A 24,416-nucleotide genomic window follows, 5' to 3' on the forward strand; every position below is an offset into this window, starting at 1 on the left:
AATTTTATAATGAAAACTGAGGGCTAAAGAGGTTAAATAACTTTCTCAAAGTCATAGGGTAAAAAGTGGTGAAGCCAGTATTCAAACCCAGGCAGTCTTGGAGGAGACAACAATTTTTAAAACAGTATAAAGAAAGTGTTAATCATTTAAAAATAGATTATGTTAAGATTGGGAACTTCTGTTCATTAAAAGACATCAATAAGAAACTAGAAAACTACTCTAGCCACAGATTAGAGGAAGATGTTTCAATGCATGTATTTGACAATGAGTTTATATCCAGATATAGATAGATAATATTGATATAGATACAGATATAGATATAGACATAGATATAGATATAGATATAGATAGACATATCCCCTACAAATTAATGAGAAAAGGCAGACCAGTGGAGAAAATAAGCAAAAAACTCAAATAGGCACTTTAGAAAAGCAGATATACAAACAGTCAATAAATATATAGAAAAGGTACTCAACATTATTAGTTATCAGGGATATGCAAAAGGAAACCATAATGAGATGTTACTCTATAATAATGAAGAGTGTGATTAAATGAAAATGATTAATGATTAAAAGAAAAAATACAAAATCCCCAAGTTTTTATGAGGATTTTTTAAAATATTTTATTTATTTGACAGGGAGAGAGATCACAAGTAGGCAGAGCAGCAGGCAGGGGGTGGGGAGGAGCAGGATCCCTGCTGAGCAGAGAACCTGATCCCAGAACCCTGAGATCATGACCTGAGTTGAAGGCAGGTGCTTAACCCACTGAACCACCCGGGTGCCCCTTGATGAGGATTTAGAGCAACCAAAACTCACATACTGCTGATGGAAATACAAACTGATACAATGACTTTGGAAAAATATTTGACAACATCTACAGAAACTGAATGTATGCACGCACAGTTCCATACCAACCCATATACCCATCAGCAATGCATACAGGTTCACTAGAGGGCATGTGTAGAAATGTTTATAGCAGCACTATAATTGCCAATAATTAGAAACTACTTAATGGTAATGGATAGCAGAATGATCTAGATAAATATATTGTTGTACATTCACAAAATGAAATATAATAAAGCAGTAAAAGTGAAACAACTACAACTATTAGAGCAATATGGTTGAATATTACAAATAAAACATTGAGAAAAAGAAACTAGAGACAGAAGAGTAGATATGGTATTATTCCATTCATGTAAATTATAAAAACAGGCAAACCTAACTTAGTGTGTTAGAAGTGAGTTTAGTGGTTTCCACTGGTGGGGTGTGGATTTACTCTAAGGGAGTGGGAGGAATGATACTTCTAGGGTGTTGGTAATGTTTTGTCTCTTGATCTGAGTGTTGTTGCATAGATGTATTCATTCTGTGAAATTCAGGAATCTGTATACGTATAATTTTTGTGTTTTTCTGTATATATGCTATACTTCAGTTTAAAAAAATAAAGAAAGAAAGAAGGCAGTCTGCCTCTGATACCACACACTTAACCATATATCATACTGCCAATGAGTAGTGATCTGCATAGCCAAGCTGAGGTACAGATGATGGGACCACCCATTAGTAAGTAACTCATGCCAAAACACCACATTTGATTTAATTTCTTCATTGACAATTGACAAATGACTTAATTTTTTAATTTTTTAGGGTCATATTTGAAGCTCTGATTGTTGAATTTTCAAAATCTAAGGGTCTTGTCTCAGCCATCTGGTAACTGAAACAGGGGTGTTGGCATTTCTAATATTCAAAGTAATTGTGAATCTTCTATTCCTATTGATAATTAGTTGGCAGGGGCAAGGGTGGGTGGATAGTATAAGCTAGACATGGTACTCTATAGGAATAAAAATCAAAGGCTTTGGAGATTCTGTAAGAAGCAAAGACTTAAAGGAGGGCCTGAAGAATCTTCTGTGAGGGTCATCTCCCTTGGCGGGTGAAGCTTTCCTGACAAGACAGGTCTGAAATAATCACAAAATAAATGCACAATTGTAGAATATGAAAAGTGCTATTAAGGAAAAATAAAGAATGGGATAATAGACCATAACAGAGAAATTATCTGGCTTAGTTTGGGAGTTCAAGACAAAATTCTAAGCTATTAACATTTAACTAGGTAGTTAGAGCTGAAAGATAAGACATTAACCCATGCAAAGAAATGGAGAGAAATTGTCCAAGTTTAAAGAAAAAGTATGTGTTAGGGCACCTGGGTGGCTCAGTGGGTTAAAGCCTCTGCCTTCGGCTCAGGTCATGATCCCAGGGTCCTGGGATCGGGCCCTGCATTGGGCTCTCTGCTCAGCAGGGAGCTGCTTCTTCCTCTCTCTCCACCTGCCTCTCTGCCTTTTTGTGATCTCTGCCTGTCAAATAAAATCTTAAAAAAAAAAAAAGTATGTCTTAAGGCTCTGAGACAGAGAGGAGGATGGTATGTTTGAGGAAAAGAAAATAGGCCAGTATATCAGGAGGAATGTGAGCATGAAGGGAAAAATACTGTGAGATGAGCTGGAGAAGTCCTCTTGGGGGATAATGTGAGATTGTAGGGCATATTAAGAATTTGGGTGTCAAGTAAAATGGAAAAACACTTATAGTAGGGCTGTGGCATGATCTGATTTACATCTTTAAAAATCACTTTAGTATTTATGTGACAAATTTATTATAAAGTGAGATGAGAGGAAATATGGAAACTAATTAGAAGGATGTGAAAAGAGTGAGAGATAGTGATGGCTTAGTCCTAAGCGATGGTCATAAAGAAAAAAGTGCATAGTTTTTGGATGTATTTTCCATGTAAAATTGACAAAACTCACTGATGCATTGGAGTGGTGAATGAGAGAGAAGGAGGCATATAAATTATGCCCAGGTCTTTTGACATGAGCTATTGCATGATATGAAACTGAGTCCCCACCCTTAAGGAGACAGCATGACAAACAATCCCATTGAGATACAGTATACAAGTAGCATTTTGAAAGTGCCTGGGTGCACATGGGTGGTTCAGTGGGTTAAGGCCTCTGCCTTTGGCTTGGGTCATGATCCCGGGGTCCTGGGATGGAGCCCTGCATCGGGCTCTCTGCTCCATGGGGAGCCTGCTTCCTCCTCTCTCTCTGCCTTGCCTCTCTACCTACTTGTGATCTCTCTCTGTCAAATAAATAAATAAAATCTTGAAAAGTGCCTGGAGTATACATGAAGGAGATTTATTTACTAATCTCAAAGTTTGTGCTGGGGAGGCAGGGATCATACTTGGAGATTTCTCCAAGAACAAAAGGGCTGCAGGTGTTGATTCTCTCCCCCTCTCCCTGGCCTAGACAACTGGTGTAGGAATCAGTGAGAACAACTTCCATCTAACTTGCTAACATTGTGCACCCTGCCACCACATTCTCTTATGGATCTGCATCATCCAGACTGTCCCACCAGATAGCAATCCCTCCAAAGTAGTTCCTGTCCCCTTTCATCTTCTAAGCAGCCCCTGCAGGGAACGATACAACTCCAAAATCACTTCTGCCCTGGGGAGAAGGGAAGATAATAAGACACACCAGCTTGAGTGCAGTCTCAGCAGCCAAAATTCGTAACTGGCAGTGTGGAGAGAGTGCTCTGACAGTCAGTATGTCTGCAGCCAGGTCAGACTGACTGGGGACAAGTCTCTCATCTGACTTTCAGATCCAGCCACCAACAAAAATCTCTCAGGGGATGATGCAGGGAGAGAGCCTTGCAGTTAGGGACAACAACAGACCTGGCAAGCAGCATGAGGGCAGGCATTTGGTCCAACACAACTGCAAGCCCATGGAAGACCAAGACAGGCCCTTATTAGCAAAGGGACAAAATTCTGCCCACAATAGGCAAAGTGGGCCATTGCAGCCAACTGGACTGAAAGCAAGTAAGACTCAGCCACAACATTTGGCCACACACAACACAAATAGGAGACACTCCTGAAGTGCCTGGTTCAGGTGAATAGGGAACATTGTGGTACAGGGCAGCACAGGACATCTTCATTAGGCCACTACTTGCAAGATCAGGAGATATAACTGAATTTCCCAATACATAGAAGTAGAGATAGACAAAATCAGAGACAGAGGAATATGTTCCAAATGAATGAACAGGACAAAACCACAACAGAAGAGCTAAGTGAAAAAGAGATAAACAACATGCCTGATAGATAATTCAAAGCAATGGTCATGAAGATACTGTACTTGAGAAAAGAGTGGAAGATTTCAGTAAGACCTTCAACAAAGAGAGAGAAAATATTAAAAATAACCAATCAAAAGTGAATAATTCAATAACTGAAACAAAAAATACACTACAGGAAATAATTGCAGATTTGAAAAGGCAGAAGGATGTGTCAGGTGAGCTGGAAAACAGAGTAAGAGAAAGCAACCAAGTTGAACAGAAAAGAAGAAAAGAATAATAAAAAGATGATAATGGGTTAAGAGAACTCAGTGACATCATCATGAATAAAAAAATTTGCATTATAGGGATCCCAGAAGACAAAGAAAGAAAAGGGGGCAGAGAATTTATGTGAATAAATAATAGCTGAAACCATATCTAATCTGGGGAAGGAAAAAGACATCCATATCCAGGAGGCACAGAGATTCCCCAACACAATCAGTACAATAAGGTCCATGCCAAGATACATAATAATTAAAATTGCAAAAAGTAATGACAATGATAGAATTTTAAAAGCAGCAAGACAAAAGAACATTACCTACAATGGGAAGGTCCATAAGGCTGACAGCTAATTCTTCAGCAGAAACATTCCAAGTCAGAAGGAAGTAGCATGATATATTCAAAGTACTGAAAGGGAAAAATCAACAACCATGAATACTCTTTCCAGCAGGGCTAGCAGTCAAAATATAAGAGGAGATAAAGAGTTTGTTAAAGGAGGTTATCACCACTAAATCAACCTCACAAGAAATGTTAAAAGGATTTTGGGTGTGGAAGCAGAAGGCTATAATCAGGAGTGGAAAAAAAAAAGAAGAAAGGGAAAAATTACACAGGTACATACAAACAATAAATGTAGTAAATTAAACACTTATAAAACAAATACAAAAGAACTGAAATCAATTATTCTTTTAAAGATTTTATTTACTTATTTGAGAGAGTGAGAGAGAGAGAGCATAAGCCAGGTGGTGGTGGTGGGGACATAGGGAGAGGCAGACTCTCTGCTGAAGAGGGAGCATGATTCAGGGCTCCATCCCAGTACCTGGGATCATGACCTGAACCGAAAACAGCCAATTAACTGAGTGAGCCATCCAGGCACCCTAACACTTAAATCAATTGTATCTATAAAAATTAGTCAAGGGTCTAACAAAAAAAAAGTGTGTAAAGCATAACACCATACATATAAAAGGGGAAGTAAAAATATAATGCTCAAATTTAGGTGACCATCAACTTAATATAGACTGTAAGGTGTCATATATGAGTCTAATGGTAACCACAAGTCAAAAATATGATCACTGGGTGTTACACACAACTAATGAATCCCTGAACACTACATCAAAATCTAATGATGTACTATATGTTGGTTAACTGAACATAATAAAAATAAAATAAAATAAATGAAATAAAATAAAATATAAATAAATAAAATAAAAATAAATAAAATAAAATCCTTAAAATCAGAATCCTTAAAAAATCTGTAACAGATACACAAAAAAATAAAGAGAAATGTATACAAGCATATCACAAAAGAAAGCTATCATACCACAACAGAAGAGAGCAAGAGAAGTAATAGAGAAGAGCTATAAAAATAAGTAACAAAATGGTAATAAGTACCTACCTATGAGTAATTACTTTGAATATAAATGGACAAAATAATTTTATCAAAAGACTTATGGTGACTAGATTGATTAAAAAAAAAAAAGAACTATCTATATACTGCCTACAAGACTTCAGCTTCAGTCCTAGAAACACAGACAGATCGAAAGTGAAGGGATGGAAAAATATTTACCATGCAGATGGAAGCAAAGAAAGCTGGAGTAGCAATATTCACATTGAAGAAAACAGACGTTATTTTTTTTTTGTAGCTTCAAGGTTTTATTTAAATTCCAGTTAGTTAACGTACAATGTCTATTAATTTCAGGTGTAGAATTTAGTGATTCATCACTTACATTCAACACCCAGTGCTCATCGCAAACACCCTCCTTAATACCACTGCCCATTTAACACATCTCCCCTGCCCATCTCCCCTCCAGAAACCCTCAGTTTGTTCCCTATAGTTAAGAGTCTGTTTTCTGTAAGTCAATCAGAGAAAGACAATTATCATGTGATCTCACTGATATGAGGAATTTGAGAAACAAGACAGAGGATCATAGGGGAAGGGAGGGAAAAATGAAACAAGATGAAACCAGAGAGGAAGACAAACCATGAGAGACTCTTAATCTCAGGAACAAACTGAGGGTTGCTGGAGTGGAGGGGGGTGGGAGGGATGGAATGGCTGGGTGATGGACATTAGGGAGGGTATGTGCTATGGTGAGTGCTGTGAATTGTGTAAGACTGATGAATCACAGACCTGTACCCCTGAAACAAATAATACATTATATGTTAATTTTTAGGAAAGAGTCTGTTTTCTGGCTTGCCAATATGTTTTTAATTTTCCCCTATGTTCATCAGTTTTGATCTTAAATTCCACATATGAGTGGAATCTTATGGCATTTGTCTTTCTCCAACTGACTTATTTTACTTAACATAACTCTCTAGATCTAATCCATGTTTTTTTAAGACTTCTTTCCTTTATATGGCTGAATAATATTCCATTGCATACACACACACACACACACACACACACACACACACACACACATAACTTGGAGTATATATATATATATATCAATATCTTCTTTATTCATTCATCAGTTTGTGGATATTTGGGCTCTTTCCATACTTTGGTTATTGTGGATAATGCTGCTATAAACATAAGTGTGCATGTATCCCTTAAAATCAGTGTTTTTGTATCCTTTGGGTAAATACCCAGCAGTGCAATTGCAGGACTGTAGGACAGCTCTATTTTTAACTTTTTGAATAGCCTCCATTTCCCAGAGTGGCTGCACCAGTTTGCATTCCCACCAACAGTACAAGAGGTTTCCCCTTTATCCAAATTCTTGCCAACATCTGCTATATCCTGTGTTGTTCATTTTAGCCATTCTGACAGGTGTGTGGTGATATCTCAATGTAGTTTTGATTTGTATTCCCCTGATGATTAATGATATTTAGCATTTTTCATGTCTGTTAGCCATCTGTGTCTTCTTTGGAAAAATATATATTCATGTTTTCTGGCCATTCCTTAACTGGATTATTTGGTTTGGGGGGTAATGGATATGAAAAGTTCTTTATAGACTTTGGATACTAACCATTTATCAGATATGTCATTTGCAAATATCTTCTCCCAATTCCTATAGCTGCCTTTTAGTTGTATTGGTTATTTCCTTTGCTGTGCAGAAGATTTTTATCTTGATGAAGTCCCAAAATTTACTTTCCTTCTGTTTCCCTTGAGTAATGAGACATTATCTGGTAAGAAGTTACTATGGCTGATGTCAAAGAGCTTACTTCCTGTATTCTCCTCTAGGATTTTCTTTAAAGATTTTATTTATTTATTTATTTGATGCAGAGAGAGAGATCACAAGTAGTCAGAGAGGCAGGCAGAGAGAGGGGGGAAGCAGGCTCACCGCTGAGTAGAGAGCCTGATGTGAGGCATGATCCCAGGACCAGCAGACCATGACCCGAAATGAAGGCAGAGGCTTTACCATCTGAGCCACACAGAAACCCCTCTTCTCTAAGATTTTTATGGTTCCCTGTCTCATATTTAGGTCCTTCATCCATTTGAGTTTATTTTTGTGTATGTTATATGGAAGGGGTCGAGTTTAATTTTTTTGCATGTTGCTGTCCTGTGTTCCTAATACCATTTGTTGAAGAGACTGTCTTTTTTCCTTAGATATTCTTTCCTGTTTTCTCAGAGATTAGTTGGCCATATAGTTGGGGGTCCATTTCTGGGTTTTCTGTTCTGCCCCATTGATCTGTGTCTGGTTTTGTGCCAGTACCATACTGTCTTGATCACTACAAGTTTGTAGTATATCTTGAAGTTCAGAATTATGATGCTTCCAGCTTTACTGTTCGCTTTCAAGATTGCTTTGACTATTTGGGGTCTATTGTGCTTCCTTACAAATTTTAGGATTGTTTGTTTTAGCTCTGTGAGAAAGTTAGGTAGCATTTTGATGGGAATTTCATTAAATATATAGGTTGTTTTTGGTAGTATAAACATTTTTAACATATTTGCTTTTCCAATCCACAAGCATGGAATGTTTTTCCATTTCTCTGTATCCTCTTCAATTTCTTTCATCAGTGTTTTATGGTTTTCAGGATACAGATTTTTACTTCTTTGGTTAGGTTTATTGCTGGGTGTCTTATGGTTTGGGGGGCAGTTGTAAATGGGATCAATTCCTTGATTTCTCTTTCTGCTGCTGCATTATACGTGTATAGAAATGTAACAGAGTTCTGTACATTGATTTTGTGACTTTACTAAATCCGTGTGATTTCTGGCATTTTTTGTTGTATGTTTTGGATTTTCTACATAGAGTTTCATGTTGTCTGCAAATTGTGAAAGTTTGACTTCTTTATGATTTGAATGCCTTTTATTTCTTTTTGTTATCTGATTGTTGAGGCTAGGACGTTCAGTACTATGCTAAATAACAGTGGTGAGAGTGGACATCCCTATCTTGTTCCTGACTTTAGAGGAAAACTCAGTTTTTCACCATGGAGGATATTAGCTGTGAGTTTTTCATATATGAAAACTCACATATTTCATATATGTGAGGTTTTATTATGTTGAGGTATATTTCCTCTAAACCTACTTCATTGAGGGTTTTTATCAAGAATGGATGTTATAGGGATGCCTGGGTGGCTCAGTTGGTTAAGCAGCTGCCTTTGGCTCAGCTCATGATCCCGGCATCCTGGGATCGAGTCCCACATCGGGCTCCTTGCTCAGCAGGGAGCCTGTTTCTCCCTCTGCCTCTGCCTGCCATTCTGTCTGCCTGTGCTCGCTCTCCCTCTCTCTCTCTGATAAATAAATAAAACCTTTAAAAAAAATGGATGTTATACTTTGTCAAATGCTTCCCCCCACCGTGTCTATTGAGAGAATCATATGGTTCTTATCCTTTCTTTTATTAATGTGGTTTGTCAACATTGATTTCTGAATATGGAGCACCCTGGCAACCCAGGAGGAAATCCCAGCTGATTATGGTATATGATTTTTAAATTTATTTTTATTTATTTTTATTTTTTATTTTATTTTTAAAAGATTTTATTTATTTATTTGACAAAGAGAGATCACAAGTAGGCAGAGAGGCAGGCAGAGAGAGGGGGAAGCAGGCTCCCCACTGAGCAGAGAACCCGATATGGGGCTCAATCCCAGGACCCTGAGATCATGACTTGAGCCAAAGGCAGAGGCCTAGCCCACTGAGCCACCCAGGTGCCCCTAAATATTTTTTTATTTTTTCAGTGTTCCAAGATTCGTTGTTTGTGCACCACACCCAGTGCTGTGTGCAATACATGCCCTCCTTAATACCCACCACCAGTCTCACCCACCTCCCCACCCCCCCCCAAAACCCTCAGTTTGTTTCTCAGAGTCCACAGTATCTCATGATTGGTCTCCCCCTCCAATTCCCCACCCTTCATTTTTTCCTTCCTTCTCCTAATGTCCTCCATGTTATTCCTCAATTTAAGCAAAACTATATGATAATTGACTTTCTCTGCTTGACTTATTTCACTCAGCCTAATCTTCAGTCCCATCCATGTTGATGTAAAAGTTGGATATTCATCCTTTCTGACAGCTGAGTAATATTCCGTTGTATATATGGACCACATCTTCTTTATCCATTTGTCTGTTGAAGGTTGTCTTGGCTCTTACCACAGTTTGGCAATTGTGGACATTGCTGCTATGAACAAAGATACTACATCTGTATCTTTGGGGTAGTGCAATTCAGGGTCATAGGATAGCTCTATTTTTAATTTCTTAAGGAATCTCCACACTGCTTTCCAAAGTGGCTGTACCAACTTGCATTGCCACCAACGTGGAAGAGGGTTCCCCTTTCTCCACATCCTCTCCAATACTTGTTGTTTACTCTCTTGCTAATTTTGGTCACTCTAACTGGTGTAAGGTGGTTTCTCAATGTGGTTTTGATTTGAATCTCCCTGATGGCTAATGATGATGAACATATTTTCATGTGTCTGTATCCATTTGTATGTCTTCTTTGGAGAAGTATCTTCTCATGTCTTCTGACCATTTTTGGACGTAACTATCTATTTTTTAGGTGTGGAGCTTGAGGAGTTCTTTATAGATCTTGGATATCAGCCCTTTGTCTGTAGTGTCATTTGAAAATATCTTCTCCCATTCAGTGCGTTGCCTCTTTGTTTTGTTGACTATTTCATTTGCTGTGTAGAAGCTTATGATTTTGATGAAGTCCCAAAAGTTCATTTTCCCTTTTGTTTCCTTTGCCTTTGGACACATGCCTTGAAAGAAGTTGCTGTGGCAAATGTCAAAGAGGTTACTGCCTATGTTCTTCTCTAGGATTTTAACAGATTCCTGCCTCACGTTGAGGTCTTTTATCAATTTCGAATTTATTTTTGTGTATGGTGTAAGAGAATGGTCAACTTTCACTCATCTATACATAGATGTCCAATTTTCCCAACACCATTTATTGAAGAGACTGTCTTCTTTCCACTGTATATTTTGTTCCTGTTTTGTGGAAGATTATTTGATGATAGAGTTGTGGGTCCATATCTGGGCTCTTTACTCTGTGGAACTAGAATTTGAAAAAACAATTAAAAAGATATTAGTTGGGCTTTAAAAAAAGCATATAAAACAGTGGAGAATCCCTTACTAGAGAAATAAAAGTACTAAAATCTAATCAGACAAAAATGTAAAAATGATATTACCGAGGTGCAGTAAAAAAAAAAAAAAATGGAGGCTCTAACTACTAGGATAAGTGAGGCAGAAGAGAAAGTTAGTGATATAGAAGACACAATGATGGTAATAAAGAAGCTGAGAAAAACAAGAGGTCCTTAATCTACAGGCTGGCAGCAGACCTGTTCTCAGAGACCAGGCAGTCCTGAAAGGACCAGCATGATATATTCAATGTGCTAAATGGGAAATATATGCAGCCAAGAATTTTACCAGCTGTCATTCAGTATAGAAGGAAAGATAAAGAGTTTTCAGGACAAACAAAATGTAAAGGAAATTGTGAAAACTAAACCAGCCCTGTGAGAAATATTAAAGGGATCCTTTGAGCAAAGAGAGAGCCCAAAAGTAACAAATACTAGAAATGAAGAGAGACAGTCTATAGAAACAGAGACTGTACAGGTAATATATTGGCACTAAATTCATATCTATCAATAATCATTCTGAATGTAAATGGACTAGATGCTCTAATGAAAAGACACAGTATAACAGATTGGATTTAAAAAACAAGACCATTGATATGCTGTCTAGAAGAGATTCATTTTAGACAAAAAAAATCACCCTCAGTTTGAAAGTGGATGGGGTGGAGAACCATTTATCATGCTAATAGACATCAAAAGAAAGCTGGAGTAGCAATCCATACATGAGACAACCTAAATTTTAAACGAAAAATTGTGTTAAGAAACAAGAGAAGGACACCATATCATCATAATAGGACCAAACAAGAAGATCTAACAATTGTAAATATTTATGACCCTAACTTGGGAGAAGCCAATTAATAACAAAATTAAAGAAACACTTTGATAGTAGAGGACTTTAACACCCCACCCAGAGCAATGGACAGATCAACAAGGAAAAAAGGGCTTTGAATGAAATACAGGACCAGATGGACTTCACAGATATATTCAGAGCATTTCATCCTAAAGTGAGAGAGTATACACTCTTTTCAAGTGCTCACAGAACATTCTCCAGAATAGATCACATACTGGGTTACACATTAGGTCTCAACGAGTACATAAAGACTGAGATTATACAATGCCTATTTTCAGACCATAATGCTTTAAAACTTGAACTCAATTATAGAAGAAAATTTGGAAGGAACACAAATACATGGAAGTTAAAGAGAATCCTACCGAAGATTAATGGGTCAACTTGGAAATTACAGAAGAATTTTAAAAAATACATGGAAACAAATGAAAGTGAAAACACAACAGTTCAGAACCTTTGGGATACAGGAAAGGCAGTCCTAAGAGGGCAGTATATAGTAATATAGGCCTTCCATAAGAAGCAAGAAAAGTCTAATATACACAACCGAAACTTACACCTAAAAGAGCTGGGAAAAGAACAGGAAATAAAGCCTAAATCCAGCAGGAGAAGGGAAATAATAAATATTAGAGCAAAAATCAATGAAATAGACATCAAAACAGTAGAACAGATGAATGAAACTAGAAGTTGTTTCTTTGAAAGAATAATAAGATTAATAAACCCCTAGCCAGACTTATCAAAAAGAAAAGAGAAAGGAACCAAATAAATAGGATCATAAATGAAAGAGATCACAACCAACACTGAAGAAATACAATTATAAGAACATATTATGAGTAACTATGTACCAAATAATTAGGCAATCTTGAAGAAATGGATGTATTCCTAGAAACATAACCTACCAAAACTGAAACAGGAAGAAATGAAAACCTGAACAGTCCCATAACCAGCAAGGAAAGTGAATCACTGATCAAAAATCTCTGAACAAACAAGAGTCCAGGGCCAGATGGCCTCCCAGCTGAATCAATACCTATTCCTCTGCATCTGTTTCAAAAAACAGAAATGGAAGTAAAACGTCCAGTCTCATTCTATGAGGCCAGCATTAGCTTGATACCAAAACCAGACAAACACCCCACAGAAAAGGAGAATTACAGACCAATATCCCTGATGAACATAGATGCAAAATTTCTTACCAAGATACTAGCTAATAGATCCAAGAGTACATTAAAATGGTAAGTTACCATGATCAAGTGGGATTTTTTCCTGGGCTGCAAGGGTGATTCCACATCTATAAATCAATGTGAAACACCACATTAATAAAAGAAAAGGCAAGGACCATATGACCCTCTAACTAAATACAGAATGCTCAGAAAAAGCATTTGATAAAATACATCTTTTCTTTATTTTTAAGATTTTATTTATTTATTTGAGAAAGACAGAGAGAGAGGGAAATCATGAACAGGGGGAGGGGCAGAGAGAGAGAGGTACAAACAGACTCCCTGCTGAGCAGGGAACTTGTCACAGGACTCCATCCCAGGACCCTGGGACCATGACTTGAGCTGAAGGCATATGTTAAACTGACTTAGCCTTCCAGATGTCCCCTATAGCACCCTTTCTTAATTAAAACTCTGCAATGTAGTAATAGAGAAAACATATCTAATGTCATAAAATTCATATAGGAAAAACCCATAATAGGGGTCCCTTGGTTGCTCAGTGGGTTAAGCCTCTGCCTTTGGCTAAGGTCATGATCTCAGGGTCCTGGAATTGGGGCCCACATCAGGCTCCTTGTTCAGCAGGGAGTCTTCTCCCCATCCATCTCTCTTTGCCTGCATTTCTGCCTACTTGTGATCTCTGTCTGTCAAATAAATAAATAAAATCTTTTTAAAAAAATCACAATGAATATTACCTTCAGTAGGGAAAAACTGAGAGCTTTTCCCCTAAGATCAGGAACATAGCAGGAATGTCCACTCTCACCAATTTGTTCAACATAGTACTGGAAGGCCTAGCCTCAGCAATCAGACAACAAAAATAAAAGGCATCTGAATCAATAAAAAGGAAGTCAAACTTTCACTCTTCATGGAGGGCATGATACTCTATGTTGGAAATTCAAAAGAGTTCACCCCGAAATTTCTAGAATTCATACAGGAATTCAGCAAAGTGGCAGGATATGAAAATCGGTGCATAGAAGTCAGTTGCATTTCTATATACTAGCAATGAGGCATAAGAAAGAGAAATCAAGGAATTGATTCCATTTACAATTGCATCAAAAACCATAAGATACCTAGGAATCAACCTAACCAAAGAGGTAAAGGATCTATACTGGAAGAACTACAGAACACTCATGAAAGAAACTGAAGAAGACACAAAAAGAGGGAAGAGCATTCTATGCTCATGGATCAGAAGAATAAACATTGTTAAAATGTCTCTACTGCTTAGAGCCATGTATACTTTCAATGCCATCCTGATCAAAATTCCATTGGCAATTTTCAAAAAGCTGGCAGAATCCTAAAATTTGTATGGAACCAGAAGAGACCCCAAATTGCTAAGGAAATGTTGAAAAAAGAAAAACAAAACTGGGGGCATCATGTTACCTGATTTCAAGCTTTACTACAAAGCTGTGATCACCAAGACAGCATGGTACTGGCACAAAAACAGACACATAGACTAGTGGAACAGAATAGAGAGCCCAGATATAGACCTATAACTTTATGGTTAAATAATCTTTGATAAAGCAGGAAAAAATATATGCTGGAAAAAAGTCTCTTCAATAAATGGTGCTGGGAAAATTGGACAGCAATGTATAGAAGAATGAAACTCGACCATTCTCTTACACCATATGCAAAGATAAATTTGAAATGGATAAAAGACTTCAACGTGAGGCAGCCACCCATCAGAATCCTAGAGGAGAACATAGGCAGTAACCTCTTCGACATCAGCCACAACACCTTCTTTCAAGACGTCTCCAAAGGCAAAGGAAATAAAAGTGAAAATGAACTTTTGGGACCTCATCAAGATCATAAGCTTCTGCACAGCAAAGGAAACAGTTAACAAAACAAGGAGGCAACCCACAGAATGGGAGAAGATATTTGCAAATGACAGTACAGACAAAGGGTTCATATCCAAGATCTATAAAGAACTCCTCAAACTCAACACACACAGAACAGATAATCATGTCCAAAATGGGCAGAAGACATGAACAGACACTTCTCCAAAGAAGACATACAAGTGGCTAACAGAAATATGAAAAAAATATTCATCATCATTAGCCATCAGGGAGATTCAAATCAAAACCACATTGAGAAACTACCTTACACCAGTTAGAATAACCAAAATTAACATGACAGTAACAACAAGTGTTGGAGAGGATGTGGAGAAAGGGGAACCCTCCTACACTGTTGGTGGGAATGCAAGTTGGTGCAGCCACTTTGGATAACAGTGTGGAGATTCCTTAAGAAATTAAAAATAGAGCTACCTTATGACCCTGAATTGCACTACTGGGTATTGACCCCAAAGATACAGATGTAGTGAAAAGAAGGGCCATCTGTACTCCAATGTTCATAATAGCAATGGCCACAGTCACAAACTGTGGAAAGAACCAAGATGCCCTTCACAGACAAATGGATAAAGAAGATATAGTCCATATATACAATGGAGTATTAGGCCTCCATCAGAAAGGATGAATACCCAACTTTCATATCAACAGGGATGGGACTGGAAGAGATTATGCTGAGTGAAATAAGTCAAGCAGAGAGAGTGAATTATCATATAATTTCACTTACTTGTGGAGCATAAGGAATAACACAGAGGACATGGGGAAATGGAAAGGAGAAGTGAGCTGGGGGAAATTGGAGGAGGACACAAACCAGAAGAGACTGTGGACTCTGAGAAACAAACTGAGGGTTTTGGAAGGGAGGGGAGTGGGGAGATGGGTGATCCTGGTGGTGGGTATTAAGGAGGGCATGTATTACATGGAGCACTGAGTGTGGTGTATAAACAATGAATCTTGGAACACTGAAAACAAAATGATATTTAAAAAAAAAAGAAAAAAAAGTATGAAAGACCTAATGTGAGACAGCAGTCCATCAACAACCTAGAGAAGAACAGAAGCATCAACCTCTTTGACCTCAGCTGCAGCAACTTCTTGCTAGACATGTCTTTGAGGGCAAGGGAAACAAAAGCAAAAATGAACATTTGGGATTTCATTAAGATAAAAAGATTTGCCCAATAAAGGAAACAGTTGACAAAACTAAAGGCCAGCCTACAGAATGGGAGAAGATATTTGCCTATGTCTTATGAGAGAAAGAGGTAGTTTCCAAGATCTATAAATAACTTATCTAACTCAACACCCCCCAAAAAAAACACCCAGTCAAGAAATGGGCAGAAGACATGAACAGACATTTCTTCAAAGAAAACATACAAATGGGCAACAGACACATGAAAAAATGTTCCACATCACTTGACATCAGGAAAATACAAATCAAGCCACAATGACACCACCTCACAGCAGTCAGAATGGCTAAAATTAACAACTCAGGAAACAACACATGCTGGTGAGGATGTGGAAAAGGTGAACCATCTTATACTGTTGGTGGGAATGCAGACTGGTATATCCACTCTGGAAAATATTATGGAGGTTTCTCAAATAGTTAAAAATAGAAATACCCTATGATCCAACAAATGCTCTACTAGGTATTTATCCAAGGATACAAACATAGTGATTTGAAGGTGCCTGTGTACCCCAGTGTTTATAGCACCAATGTCCACAATACCCAAAATATGGAATGAGCCCAGATTTCCATTGACAGATGAATTGATAAAGAAGAGGTGGTATATAAATAGTTATCTATATAGATATCTATATATCTCAGCCATCAAGAAGGAAATCTTGCCATTTGGATGGAACTAGAGGGCATTAGGCTAAACAAAATAAGTCCATCAGAGAAAGACAAATATCAAATGATTTCATTTATATGTGGAATTTAAGAAATAAAACAGATGAACATAGGGAAAGAGAAGGAAAAATATCCCCCTCAGAGAGGGGGATAAAGCATAAGAGACTCTTAACTATAGGAAACAAAGTGAGGGCTGCTAGAAGGGAAGTAGGTGGGGGGATGGAGTAACTGGGTTATGGGGATTAAGGAGGACACTTCATGTAATTAGCACTGGGTGTTATATGCAACTGATGAATAACTAAACTCTATCTCTAAAACTAATAATACACGATATGTTAATTAATTAATTGACTTTAAATAAAAAAGAACACAATGGAATATTAGCCAAAAAAAGAAATGGAATCTTGCCATTTGCAATGGCGTGGATGGAGGTAGATTATTGTGCTAAGTGAAATACATCAAAGAAAACAAATACCATGATTTCACTCATATGTAGAATTTAAGAAACAACAAATAAGCAAAAGCAAAAAGTAAGGGTGAGACAGACAGAAATGAAGAAGAAATCTTAACTATAGAGAACAAAGTGATGATTATCAGAGGGGAAGTAGGGGGCAGATGGTAAGGAGTATACTTGTTGTGATGAGTACTGGGTGATATAGGGAATTGTTGATTCCCTATATCATACACTTGAAACTAATATCATACTGTATGTTAACTATATTGTAGTTAAAAAAAAAAGACTTGTAGAGCTTCAGTTTCTACATATCTCAAATTAGTATAGCGTTGTCTTTCCCAGAGCTATTATGAGAAATAAATGAGAAATAAAGTGTATAAGAGCCTAGCAGAGGGCCTTTACCTCTTTCATTGCTTAAATCTTTCTCTTAGCTACCCGTCAGCAGTGCAACGCTTTCAGGGCTTCAAAAATGTAAGTTAATACTGTAAGTTCAAAGCCCTTCTTTCCCTCTAACTTGGCTTCCATAATTCTTTTCCCTTAGAACAATGTAGGCCTTAATAGGTAGAATAATCTTCTAGTCCTTAGATTTATCTGAGGCATACTCATTAATTCCTGAGTTGTTTCATGATTATTTCACCTCCTTTGCACTTCTGGGCACCTCTTCAGGGCCACAGAATGTGGCTGTGATGGCCACATCTCACCTTTCAATCAGAGATCTGTCTACTTATTAAATTTTTCTGGTGGATGGCCATAATGTGTCTTGAGCAATGGGTATTTTTCTAATTCCCACAAAGTCTCGATGTAAACTAGAAGTAGTCCCGGAGCACCTGGGTGGCTCAGTCCATTGGTGTCTGCCTTCAGCTCAGGTCATGATCCCTGGGTCCTGGATGGAGCCCCATATTAAGATCCTTGCTCAGTGGGGAGTATGCTTGAGGATTCTTTATTTCCCTCTCTGCCCCTTGCCTCCACTCATTCATATTCTCTCTCTCTCTCTCTCTCTCTCTCTCACAAATAAATAAATAACATCTTTAAAAAAAATAAACTAGAGGTAGTCCTGTACTTCCCTATGCCAAACTTGCTTCAGGCACTGGTTCTATACTCATTACTTCTTGCTCCACCTCTTACAGCACTATAATGAGAAGTTTCTTTTAGAGATCAACTAGTTTGGGGGCCCTCAATGTTAAAAACGTTTCAGTAATGAGAATATGCCATCTTTTTACAGGATCAGGATTCCCATAAGTCTACATTCCTATCTTGGCTTCTACTATTTAATCTCTATGTGACTTTGAGCAAGTAACAATTTTTCTGGATCTCAGTCTCTTTATCTGCAAAATGGGACTAAATGAGGTATTGGAGAGGCTCAAATGACATAATGTACATACAGCGTGTGTAATGTGCCCCCCAGGTGGTAGTACTGTTTTTATTTTTCATTTTTTCACCCAGTTATCACTCTAACTAAAATGCCAGATCTCCTGGAAAGGATTCAGGCTCCTTCTACTTCATGCTTGGCTCATGATAGATACTCCACAATGTTTGTTTCCTTCCCTTAGTGTCAGGGGACCCGCCAACTTCATTGTGGGTCCTGTTTCAATTCCCAATGACCTGAATTCTAGAAGTACAGATTGTACAATGTCTCTGGATCTGATTCTCATAACCTATATATTTGTGGTCAGGGCTGGGCCCTTTTCTGCCTTTGTCACACAGCAGGATTGTCCTGGCTCTTTAGACTCATTTCCCAACACATTTTGTGATGTCTTATTTATTACAGGGAAAATAATGTGATCTTTTCCTGGACATAAATACACCCTGGACAGCCAACCAAGGATTAATTTACAATTAAGCATGAAATAGCCAGTAGCAGGATAGGGCTTCTTTCTATCACCCCTGTAGGACTTGTCTACCCGTTTACTGAATGCATTTGAGGAAGTACAATAAGCACAATTATAATGGCAGTAGGATTAAAAAAGGTAAGAGGGAGAGTAAAAGAAAGTAAGGGAGAATGGAAAAAGAGTTGCTCTCCAAAATATCCTAAGAGATGCACAAAAATGTGCAGATACCCTAGCTACATCACCAGGAGCATAATTGTCGTAGGAAGAAAAAGCACCTGTCAGACCTCAATTCATAGGACTCCTCCAGACCTGGCTGTTGGCAACTGCACAGGGCAGAGGAGTTGGAACTGTTTTGTTTTTTTAATTTTTAATTTTTTAATAAACATATAATATATTTTTATCCCCCAGGGTACAGGTCTGTGAATTGGAACTGTTTTTGGCATGAAACTCCTGTATGAGAACAAGTTTGGGGGGAACTGAGCCAGTTATGGGAACAACATAGGGTAGTAGTAGTGGTCAGGATGGCTAGTTACCAGGACAAAGGACATAATAGTTCCCAACCAAACAGGTTACACTGCATTGTAAACAGGTTACACTACACTGTAGGGAAGATTCTATTCCTGGATAGCAACTGAGGCAGCTGTGCTACCATCATCACCACCACCACCACTCCTTCTATGACTACTTCGGGTTACTACTTCTATGACTATGACTGGTTACTATTAATTGAGCATTTATTAAGGGTCAATCACAGTTATTAGGGTTAAATAACTTCCCCATGGTGAGTTAGGCATGAATATAGATAATAGTGTTTCAAATTCCTTCCATAGAATTAGAGGCCAGGGTCTGATCTGCAGGGGCTAGCAAAGAAGACACAGGGAGCAATAGAGAAAATCAGTCTTTATTGTGTCCTTCTAGATCTTAGCCCCATAAGGGAGACAGAATTCTAAGTCCTGCCGGATGATAGTAAGGGTGGAGAAAAGGTGAGCAACAGTTTTGACTGAGGTGGTTCATACTCAACCTACCTATCTTTTTTTTTTTAAGTTATTTATTTATTTATTTGACAGACAGGGATCACAAGTAGGCAGAGAGGCAGGCAGAGAGAGAGGGAGGCAGGCTCCCCGCTGAGCAGAAAGCCCGATGTAGGGCTCAATCCCAGGACCCTGAGATCATGACCGGAGCTGAAGGCAGAGACTTTAACCCACTGAGCCACCCAGGTGCCCCCCTACCTCATATATTAATGGCTCTGGGAACTACAATAGGTTGGTAGCATCATGGGACCTAGATGGGAGTAGCTGAGGAAGCAGAAGCCAGAGGAGTAAGTCTAGGTCTGACAATTCTTGAGTAAATTCAGTACCCCCAAGCTTGCCAAAGGCTGGGAAAGGGCCAGCATAGAGAAGATTACTGCCTAGTTTTGTTCTCCAGGACCAGGAAAACCCTCTTTTGCAGGCTTAATTTTAGGTACATTTTTTTGGAAATTATGAGGGCTTGGGCCTTCAGGAAATGTGCTTCAAAGAGAGTCAGAAAAAGTAGTACAACTTCAACACACCTCTCATGTGGACAGAGCATTCCTGAGGTCAATCCATCTTGACCCCATTCACAAGGACCGACAGTCACCTGTTCTTCCAGCCTCTGAGAAAAGACTGGACACCTTTGCTTTGTGGTCCATTGGCTCTGTAAAACCCAAGAAGCCTAACTTTAACATACTCTTTCAGAAAGTTCAGCAGTGTTCACTTGGGTTCCCAGAATTCCAGGACCCTGAGGGCAAGCTTAAAGAATCAAAGGTGCAAGGGACTTTTAAATCAATTTGGCCTCAATGTCTCTTTTCCTCTTTTCTCTGTCTGATGGAAGCCACAGAGGATTAGCCACAGAGGAATTTAACTTTTCCTGGCTCTGAGAAATTGGGCAAATGACATAATCATTCTGTGCCTCAGTTTTCTCGTCTATGAAATAGAGTTATCACCATTACTTACCTCTTAGAAATATCAGGACAAATTCAAAATCCCCCTCTTTGGGGGAAGCTGCTTCCCCATCCTAGATAAATTGAGACCAGTTAAGGAATTGGTCACCAGCATCAAGGTGACATCTAGGAATACCATCAGCTTCCAGAGAGCCGCCCTTGCACTCCAGCTACCACTTTCTTTGGAGTGTTGCCCAACTGTGTCTGAGTGAATTTGAGAGTTGGGAGAAGTTGAACAGCATCAGAGTTTCCAACTGCTCATGTAAGTGGGATGAAAATGTTAATTTTTTTCATCCACAGGATAAAGATCTTGATAATCATGTGTCTTTACAGTGAAAGGTAGGGCTTCTGTAGGTAGTTGCTTCAATGTAAAGAAAAGTTATGACCCCCAAGAATATTTTATGTTCTAATCTTTAGAACTGTAATTATATGGCAAAAGAGATGCTGAAATATGATTAAGGTTACTACTGACTTTAAAATGGGAAGACTACCCTGGATTATCTGTGTGGGCCCAATGAAATCACTCCAATAAAAGAGTAAGCCCTTAACAGAAGAGGCAAAAGAAGTTAGAGAGATGCAAAAGGGGAAGCAGGAAGATTTGACCTGCCATTGTTAGCTTGAATATGGAGAGGAGCACATGTCCAAAAAAATGATGACCTCAGCCATATAACATGTAACTGATTTCTGCCAATAACCAGCAAGCTTGGAAGAAGATTCTTAGCCCCAAATGACAACCACATCACCAGCTGCTATCTTGATTTTAGTTCAGCGAGACCCTAAGAAAAGAATCCATCCACACTATGCTGAACTTGAGACCTACAGAAACTGTGAGAGAATAAATGAATGTTGTTATAAGCTGCTCAATTTGTAATCATCTGTTACAGCAGCAACAGAGAACTAATACAATGCTCTGAGCCTCAATTTGTACATCTGTCAAATAGTGCAAAATGCCTTGTCTTGTCTAACTTTGGGCTGTTATGAGTACAAAATGATGGATCTAATAGGGCTCTGTAGTTTCAAGTTATAAGACTGTTAGGATATTCTCCAACAGGGAAAAAAAAGGTCCATCTTTCTCTCTTTTTTAAGATTTTATTTATTTATTTGACAGACAGAGATTGCAAGTAGGCAGAGAGACAGGAAGAGAGGGGGACGGGGGAAGCAGGCTCCCTGCTGAGCAGATGTGGGGGCTCAATCCCAGGACCCTGAGATCATGACCTGAGCTGAAGGCAAAGGCTTAACCCACTGAGCCACTCAGGCACCCCCAAAAGTCCATCTCTTTTAAAGCAATTGGACTGAAGCAATTTAAAGCTTAGAGCTGAATTTCCCAGAAGTGCTGAGGGTTTGGAGAGCTGCTTCTCCTCTCCTAGAGAAGCAATGCAGTATAGATGAAATCAGAAAACCTAGGCCTGTTTATTTTTAACTTGCATGTCCTTAGTCATTTTGTGTCACCTCTCTAAGCATCAATAAAATGAAGGTCATCATCTCTGCTCACCTAAGTGATATGGCTGTGTGAGGCTTGACTGAAATAATGACTGTGAACATGTGATGAGGACAAAATACCCAGATGGAAGGTCTATTACTCCTCCCCAGTGTGTGCTCCGATGCTGGAAGCAGATATGATTTGGGTAAAGTAAGCACCCAAAGAAAGTAGAGTTGAACTTTGATCACTTGTTTCTTGCCATTGTCTCTGGTATGTGGCCTTAGACATATCCCTTCTCCTCTATGGGTCTGTTGTCCCATAATAAGAGGTTATATTATAACCAGTTGTCTTCAGTTAATAGACATCACAATCATTTGTAGAGATGAGTGGCAGATGGGAGATAAGTAGAAGTCCTCTCCTTTATTTTTTTTAAATTTTTTTTAAAGATTTTATTTATTTATCAGAGAGAGAGAGGGGGAGAGAGCGAGCACAGGCAGACAGAATGACAGGCAGAGGCAGAGGGAGAAGCAGGCTCCCCGCTGAGCAAGGAGCCTGATGTGGGACTCAATCCCAGCACACTGGGATCATGACCTGAGCCGAAGGCAGCTGCTTAACCAACTGAGCCACCCAGGCGTCCCTCCTTTTTATATGTCTCCTCCTACCCCAAATAAACTATCGCCTAAAAGCCCAAGTCAGAGCAGTGTACTTTATTAAATCACACAAAATAAGCCCATTTAGGATATAAGATTTGAATCCCAAGTATGTGGTTTGAAGCAATTAGTTCTCAAATTTCAAAGTTTTCAAATTTAAAATTTTCCTAGCGAATTTCAAGCTGGTTAACTACAGTCATGCCCTCCCCACCTCCTTGGAGTTCCCATTAATGTTGCTTTGTTGTGACTGAGATTTCCTCCCAGAATATCCCTTCTAATGTGAACTGAGGATGCCAAATTAGGGTCAGACATAAACCTATAGATTTGTCCATGTTTTAATTAAATGTAGTCTGTAGCAAAACCCACAGTGGAGAATAACAGAATGTCAAAACCTAAAAGGAACTTTGAGACTATCCTGTTTAAAGACACTCACATGTGGAATATAAGGAATAGTGCAGAGGATCACAGGGGAGGGGAGGGAAAATAAAATAAGATGAAATCAGAGAGGGAGACAAACCATGAGAGACAAATATTGGAAACAAACTGAGGATTGCTAGAGGGGAGGTGGTGGGAAGATGGGGTAAGTGGGCAATGGGCATTAAGGAGGGCACATGATGTGATGAACACTGGCTGTTACATGCAACTGATGAACCATTGAACTCTACATCCAAAACTAATGATGTAAAATTTGAGACCTACAGAGAGGGAGATACTTGCTGAGCATAAAGAGAGTTAGTGACAGAAGCAAATCTGGAACCCCCCAAGGCTTCTGAAAGGAGTTCCTTCCACTGCTGCATGTGGTCTTTCCACTGGCTCCAGTGGCCAGAGATTTGAAAATCAGGTGATTTTCAGTCTTTTTCCTAGGCTGGTTTCATTGTTCTTTGAAGTGGAGAAACTTCATTTGCATGTCATTGAAGTACAGGGCCATGTACAAAGCACTCTAAGAAGCAGTCAGATATGGACACAATCTTTGTAAATACTCCCAACATAACCAGATTGGCCTTATCCACCATTTTTGGTCTTTGCCTCACCCAAAGTCTCCTTCCTCAACTTGCTTTTTTGTTTCAAATGCCTTATATCAGCATTTCTTAAAATTTAGTGTACATAGAAATATAGATATCTTATTAAAATAAAGGTTCTGATTACAAATGTCTCTGGTGGTGCTCAAGAATCTGCTTCTAACAAGCTCCCAGGTAATGATGATGGTGAAGGGGATGATGGACCACATTTGGAGTAGCAAGACTTGTATATGTTGTTTCCACCAGCCTCATTTCTAAGCATCTTCTCTATTTACCATCAGGATTCCTTTACTACTAAGGGGGGGTAGTGTGATGTATTAGAAACAGTAAAGCTTCTGGAGCTTCCAATCCTGAATTTTTACCAATCATTAGCAAAGTCATTTCTCATCTCCCTCATCTCCCCCACAACTTTCCTTATCTGTAAAACGGGGTTATTAACCATCATGCAGCAATATTGTGAGGCCTGAGGGAATGACAAGGACTTGGTGCAAAGTAGACTGTAGACTGAGA

The 24,416-nt window shown here is 38.7% G+C and overlaps 1 protein-coding gene across 1 annotated transcript in view; it reads right to left on the reverse strand.

Moving 5' to 3' along the window:
• Positions 1 to 10,732: 10,732 nt before the first annotated feature.
• The window catches only part of OPHN1 (oligophrenin 1), a 558,586-nt gene continuing 544,902 nt past the window's right edge, over positions 10,733 to 24,416 (reverse strand). The window contains exon 24 of the mRNA XM_032329488.1: positions 10,733 to 10,765. Coding sequence (XP_032185379.1) covers positions 10,753 to 10,765 — 13 coding nt within the window. The 3' untranslated portion in view covers positions 10,733 to 10,752. The remainder of the gene's footprint in view (positions 10,766 to 24,416) is intronic.

This window comes from Mustela erminea, chromosome X (assembly GCF_009829155.1).
Source record: "Mustela erminea isolate mMusErm1 chromosome X, mMusErm1.Pri, whole genome shotgun sequence".
Classification (NCBI taxonomy): Eukaryota; Metazoa; Chordata; class Mammalia; order Carnivora; family Mustelidae; genus Mustela; species Mustela erminea.